General features: G+C 35.5%; 1 protein-coding gene across 1 annotated transcript in view; it reads right to left on the minus strand.

Moving 5' to 3' along the window:
- The window catches only part of dtna (dystrobrevin, alpha), a gene marked incomplete in the record, with an annotated part of 24,666 nt that overhangs the window by 11,970 nt on the left and 5,273 nt on the right, over nucleotides 1-7,423 (minus strand). Inside the window, 3 exon segments of the mRNA XM_036216400.1 lie at nucleotides 1,377-1,472; nucleotides 6,560-6,628; nucleotides 6,801-6,875. Of these exon segments, the coding sequence (XP_036072293.1) occupies nucleotides 1,377-1,472; nucleotides 6,560-6,628; nucleotides 6,801-6,875 (240 nt within the window).

Genomic DNA, 7,423 nt, shown 5'->3' on the forward strand with positions numbered 1-7,423 from the left:
AAACTTGAATTCAAAAAAATTATTAACATAAAACTTTTCATTAGGACTAAGTAGGCGATTGCCTGAGCTGAACAAATAATAAAAGGATCTAAAATAAATATTACGTTATAAATAATAATATAAATAATATTATATTTTTATTATTTTACAGTGTCATAAAAAACACCCCAAATCCCAGAAATGACATCAGACTGATCATGTACAAGTGTTTTGTCCTCCCCTGCCACTATGCAGCAATAGAATATTCCAGTTCATATCAAATTGGTGAGCAGAGAATTGCCAGATTAGACGGTTTTTGAGTCCGACTTTGCGTGTAAAAATAGCTTTGGGCAAGTGGATTTAATTTGGTCAGGGTTCAGTTTATCAGCTTTTAGTTCATATGTGTCAAAGTCAAGGCCCGGGGGCCGGATCCGGCCCTATGGGTAATTCTATGCGGCCCTCCAGATCTTTTTATTTTATTGTTATTAATAGACTAAAGTTATCTTTTGCTTATTTCTAACTTATATAATTTTTAGCTTCAGTGATTTCAGCTGTCAAAGTCAGGGTTTTCAGCTATCAGCTTCCTCGTTTTCAGCTATTAGCTTAAGTGATTTCAGCTGTCAACGTCAGGGTTTTCAGCTATCAGCTTCCTCATTTTCAGCTATTAGGGTTAGTTTGTTTTTTTAAAATAATTATGTTAATCAACAATTCAAAAGTGATGGCTGATTTTGATTGTTTAATTTTCAATAATTTTTTATTTATTGTTACTTTTGTAAGTTTTGAGTGATTTCAGTGAGAATTGTGGGTTTGTCCTTCTTTAACTGAGGGGTACCAACACTTTTGTCCATGTCTGTATATGGAAAAGTCTGAAGCGAAACTATAAAAGAGCAAAAAGGAAGAAAAACAAACAAGCGGAGCAAAAATTGAGAATACAAAACAGAATCTGTAACAAACAAAAAAATGTAAACAATTTTATGCTTTAATTTTATTTTTTAAATTCAAGTTTTCGGTATTTCTTCAAATTTAAATTTTATTTTAAATTTTTGCACTTATTTTTTTCAAGTTACATAACATTGAAAAACTGTTTTCTAATTTTTATGTTTTCTTTCAAATTTACAATCTGATTATCCAAACATTTTAACACCGGAAAACCCCAAAATACGTTTCTTTTGGTCTTTTAAAGATAATTTATTATGCTTGTTAACGTTGGGTAGCAGCTGCCAAAAAGTAAATAAATAAATTGAATTAAAAAATAAAAAACAAACTTAAAACCTAAAAATTTACTTTTAAAATATAAGAAAACTGTAGCCGAGTTTGCCCCCCAGCTTTGCAGTTGATCCTGACTTGACCCCATACTTGACATGGTGTTTGGCAAACACAGCAGCACGCCGACTAACCATGATCTGGGGTTGTTTTGGAGCAGATTCACATAGAGGCCAATGAGAACATGTTCATCAGCAAGTCTATCAGCAACATCGAGGTTGTACTTCAACCTGGAACAGCGCAGGGTTTCACAAACATAAAACAACACGTTACATGAGGGACAGTTGTGGGAGTAAGAGGAGGAGGAAATGAAAAAAAGAGAAGAGTTGCTGAAAAGAAGACATTCATGAGCGACTAGAGAGAAACAAAGCCATGTTATGTTTAGGATGAAGACTAGTAACATAAAGGAGGACAGTGTGCAGACAAAATCTCATTATTCTCTGATATTTACTCAATAAACGCTGCAGTTTGTCATTTTAATGTACTTTCAGTAGTAACATAATGTCACAATAAATCCCAACAATTATGCTCTCACTTTAGGACTAATCCAACAATATAGTTAATCCTTTAGAGATAGTTGATTAGTTAAACTAATCTTTCGATTAAACTATTTCAATACTTTTTTATTAGAAAGAGTTAAAGTCCCACTCCAAATATATATTTTAAAATAATTCACTTTGGAATTTTTAATGCAGTTTATAGCAAAAATCAAAAAGTCTGTCATTTTTTTCAAGACATATTTTCTGTAGTGCAGAAGAAGCACATTAAAAATTCGCTTCCGGGTTGTGGGCGGGACACTTGGTGCAGACGTTAGGCCGAATTCTTCCCTCATCCCTACAGTTTTGCCCCACCCCTTCAACTGTAAGGGCATTTGGAGGGCTAGGGGTGTCAAAAATAGTTTTTTGCCGGAGGCGAGGGCGGACTTACCATTAGGTGAAATAGGCATTTGCCTGGAGCTCCCAACACTGGGAACCTGAGCTGAACACTTAATAAAAGTGTCTAAAATTAATTTTGTGCTCATTATTATTTAACGCTCTCAAAAAAAAAAAAAAAAATCATTGAAACAGTATCAGACTGATCATGTCAAAGTATTTTGTCCTCCCCCGTCTCTCTGCATCAATAGAATATTCCAGTAAAAAGCAAGTTAGCCAGCAGAGAATTCAGTTTTCCCAGATTACTACTAATAATAAAACAAATATGCCTACTAACCTGTTCCATGAATGCCTTTTATACGTTTGATCCTAATCATTTAATTATTATTCTCAAAATCATTGTGTTTTACGCATTTCCAGTTCAGTTTCAAACAACAGCTTTGAACTGATTTAAGTTTTTACATACGTATAAGAATATTTGGATTCTTGACATTTATTCTGTCTATTAGTGGACCAATGGATACGTTATTTGATATTTTTACGCAGCTTAGGATTAAAAAATAAATAAATAAAAAAAAGGATTAACAAAACCGCTGCACAGGGCCCCACTTTAATTTTCGCCTAGGGCCCCCAAACTGTTATGTCCGCCACTGGGCGAAGGGCTCCCTCCCCTGTGAGTGTATCTCACAAGGACAAACATCATTTCTTCAAGTGGGTGTGGTCTGAAGCATAGAAGTTTAAATGTAAGTAATACATTTTAGTTTTTGCATTATTTTTTAAAGTTATAAATCCAGTGTTGGCAGCTACATGCTAATGTAGATAACCGGCGACTATTGATGACATCATTGAGTGGGAGGGACATGTTTTTACATCCCTGTTGACCTGAGGGTGTTTTGTTTGCTCAACTCTACCTCCAGAATTCACAGATTTTATATGCTAAGTAAAACTTTGGTAAAAAGGTTGATATTTTATAAGTTAAAAAGCTCATATTATCTTAAAAAATATATATTTTTGCTTTTGTTCATGCCAAAAAATAGACATAATTCATATTTGCTTTTTAAAAAAAGACGGTCATGAACGCAAATTCAAAATTTTTAAGTAAATTATGAGGCTCCTTCTAGGTTTTGATCAGAAGAAAATGAGAGCAAGTGCCTCTCTCGCTGCTAAAGGTTGCTGACCCCTGCGCTAGCTTATAGCACCTCACAAGTCGAAGCTAGCATTAGCAAAAGAAAAAAAAGGCAAGCAATATTGGAGGTATCCAGCTACACAATTTTAAGCCAAATGGCAGCTCAGACAAGGCCGGGCAATCCAAAAACCCACACCATCCATATGGGGCATGTGACTGAGGTCCTTCACTGGAAGCTAATGATCATTTTATAGTTTTTTTTTTTAGACATTAAGCATAAAGAATTAAGAATAATATGTACATGCCCAAGCGTGTTACATTTTTTTCAGCACCTTCAAATACGTTGAGTCTCTAAATACATATAATACATGTTTAGAAGGATTCCTGTTTCTGTGATGCCTCAAAAATAACCATTTGCTCACACAGTAAAATAGAATTAATAACCTACGACTACGAAGGTGTTAAGTGTGGTGATGATGGCACTAAAACAAGCACCATTTTAGCAAGAACTCCCTTTTTTTTAATTCATCAGAGATTCAACATAAACAACAAGCTGCATGGTGAGTAAAACCAGTGAGTCAGGATGACTAAGACTGAGAGCAAAAACAAAAAAAATCCTAAAAACAGTGGAAAAACACTGCTGTCGGTATGTTTTTAGTACACAGTGCATTATTAGCTCTGTTTCCATAACACAAACTTTAAAATAAATCACAATTTCTCAAATAGACTGTTTGCATTAAATCTTCATTATCAGTAAATATGCAGATAAACAGCAGATTAGGTCTGTCGCTAACGATTACTTTAGTAGTCGATTATTTTTCGGTTAGTAGTTTAGTCAAGGATTATTATTTACATAAGGTGATGTGTAATTTTTTTCCAGCTGGTACTCAGTCCGTGGAGGTTCACGTAATGTATAGTACTGCTAATAATTGGAATACGGTGCGTTCACAGAATTAGAAATTTACATATATAGTTAATAAATTTCAATTTCACCTTATAAAACATAAAAAGTTTAAGTTCCAGGGTAAGCTAGCACAAAAACGTTATAATTGGATTGCAAGTTAAAGGGTTCCTGATCCCTGATTTAACAACAAATCCTGAAAATATTCCTTACGGTTTTTCCATCCTCAAAGTTCTGCAGTGTTTTATGTTCTAAAGCAAATCTGTGTGAAGTCTGTGTGGAAAGCTGCTTTTCTCCATGCAGAATCAGCGGATCCTCGTGGATTATACAGTCACGTTTTTCTCCGCTTCAGAATCCGCTGGAATTACGTAAAATGTTGGAGAGTTACAAGAATCAAAAGAATGTAAACAGTGGAGCTAAAACGCCCGTGTTAAAGCAAATTTGTTTTTTAAGAACTTATGCCAGTGAATAGAACTTTTTTTCCAATTACAAAAACACCCTTGCTAGTTTTACTTTGGAAATAGGAAGCTTCACTGACACTTTATTTTGAAGATTTGTTTACTTCCTGTAACAGTAGCACTGCGCATTCGGCTTATTTTTAGTCTATAAACTTAAACTCCAACATTATTCTGCATGAGGAAGGAAAACATTACACCCATTCTCTTATCATAAAATGAGAGTAAAAATTATCTAGACAAAAAGTCGAGGACAGTGAGGAAGACGCCAAGACGGCAGGAATTTTCCGTTTCATGTGCTAGCTAGAGCATGGCTGCCGTGAAACCTAAGGTTGTGTCCGAATTCCCCCCTAACTACTAAAAAACGATATAGTGCGGGAATATATTAAGACGATTAGTCGACTAATCGACTATTAAAATAGTCGAGAACTGATTTTAAAGTCGATTCGTCGTTACTTTATATTATATGGAGTCGGGGTGTAGTAAAGTTGAAAGTTATATCAGCATTCTACTAGTTTTTTGGACTATTTTGGCATTTTTAAGGTTTTTTAGACTATTTTGGAGTTTAGCTAATATTTCAGCTACATGCTAGCTGTTTTGGCTAATTTAGGCATTTTTCATTTTTTAGGCTAATTTGGAGTTTAGCTAATAATGCAGATGCATGCTAATAAATTAATATTATAAATAATAAATATATAAATAAATGTAAATGTAAATAAAGTAGTAGCAGCAAGTGTAATGTCAGCAGTGATTAAATAAAAAAAGTTAATTTCACTGTTGTTGTTACATTTCTGCCACAAATATTAATCTAAAAAAAATCAAAATGAAAATCAAGCTAATTAAGTGACCTATTTAAAAAAATAAATAAAAAAATTGAAAATTTGCTTAATAATCTGTTACACTCGAACGCTGGTTGTTCTTATGGACGTCCATTGATTATTTGTAGTACAGGACGCACAAAAATGTGTAAAAAATGTTGTAGTCTGACTTGTTATCTGCACTGTCCTTCAATTTTTTTTTAAATGAGATAAGTTTGAGTTAGTTAATTTTTTTTCTCCCTTTACTAATTACTACTTTCTTAGTTTATAGTTAAACTTTTTAACATTTATAAACTTGGTTTATTTTCTTTAGTAAAGGAGCCACATTTGGTTGCAGAGGTGCAGGTTACAGACCCCTGCATTAGGAGAATCTAATTTGAACAATTATATAGTCAATAAAAATGCAGCTACTGATATTTAGTGGCATTAACTGTAGAAAACAAATGAGTTATGAGCTGATCTGTGTGTTAGAGGCAGGTTAGTGACTGTCATTGCTTGAAGTGTGAGTCAGCTTAAACTATATTGTGGCTCAACAGAAGGAAAAAAAAAAAATCAAGATTTTGTAAATTTAAGAATGAAAGTCAAGGTGCTTTCTGACTCACATTTCCTTGAGTTATTTTTCCCACTACGTCCTTGGAACAACTCACTCCTTACATTATCAGTAGGATTTTCTTTGAAAGGGAACAGTGTTCTCCAAAGAACCACACATCACAGGTGCAGCCACTGAGGAGTTCCAAGTCACTAATCTCCTGTCAATCTTCAAAAATCCAACGTTAATAAGCAACTAAACAGCTAAAGGAATCCCACTTCACTTGAACAAGCACACTGTTTTTCCACCCATCGGCAAAAAAAACCTCTCAAACACAGCAAAGACTAATGGTAGCATTCAGCGGTGCTTATCTTATGAGGCGCCGGTTAGTTTTTTTCCATTCCTGAGTGAATGAAAAGCTTGAAAACAGACACTCCAAACTAATGGCAAACAATCTTCATGAACTAGCCCCTTGAGAACGGCAGAGTAAACCCCGTCTATAAGGAAAGCCGGTTTGCTTAATAGTTTTTCCGAGAAACAAAAGCACTCTAGTCCATGCCGGACGATTATTACCTATATTAGTCCACGCATGCTTTTGCACACCTGTGTCACTTACCCTTTCCCTTTCAGCAGATGAGGAGCGGCCCCCGTCAGGGGCTTTCTCTGTGTAACATCGTTATTCTTACTGCAAGGCAAGTCATTTACATTCAGCTCAAGGAGCAACAAAAGTGGTTAAACACAAATGAAGGGAAGAAAAGAAAAGACGGCGCGGGTCGCGGGGCCTTTAGGGAGCTCGACACACAAAAAAGATGTGTTACAGAATCCAGGGCATCTATTGTTCACCTGGCTGTACTCACTTTTTGGTGGAGTAAGGGTTCCCTGATGTAGGCATGGAGTGTGAGAACGAGTATTCATTGGTGATGTTCACTGGTCTCGGAGGCCTGAACAGAAAACAGTAGAACTTTACATTTAAACAGACAAAACCTCTGAATTTTAATTTCACTTGATGATACAAGACGAAACATGAGTAAGTTATGCGTCATGTATGACAACATGCATGCGTCAATGAATGCATAAACAGACAATGATTGCCTTCACAGTGGATGGTAATGAAAAAGCACAAGTGTGGGTTAAATAATCAAAACCAACTCACCACGTGTCTCTTTTTGAGCAAAGTAAAGAACAAAGGAAGGAATATTTGATTAAAATATGCCCAGAAATTAGGCAAAATCCAAGAAACGAGAATGAAATCTATCTAGAGTAAACATGTGTGTATGCCTTAGTCACATGCACCTGTACAGGTACTGACTCGTACGGGTGCTGAGGTTATTCGGGCTGTCCGGGCTCGTGGAGGGTTGATGCTGTCGTACGCCGCTCTAGTCATTAGGATCCTTACTGATTGAGACGGCGAGGTGTGCAGGTCATACCTGAGTGCTTGTAGAAAGCCTGTAATATGCGAACTCACTTCTTTCCATCCAGG

The sequence above is a fragment of the Oryzias melastigma genome, linkage group LG17, assembly GCF_002922805.2.
Source record: "Oryzias melastigma strain HK-1 linkage group LG17, ASM292280v2, whole genome shotgun sequence".
In the NCBI taxonomy this organism is placed as follows: Eukaryota; Metazoa; Chordata; class Actinopteri; order Beloniformes; family Adrianichthyidae; genus Oryzias; species Oryzias melastigma.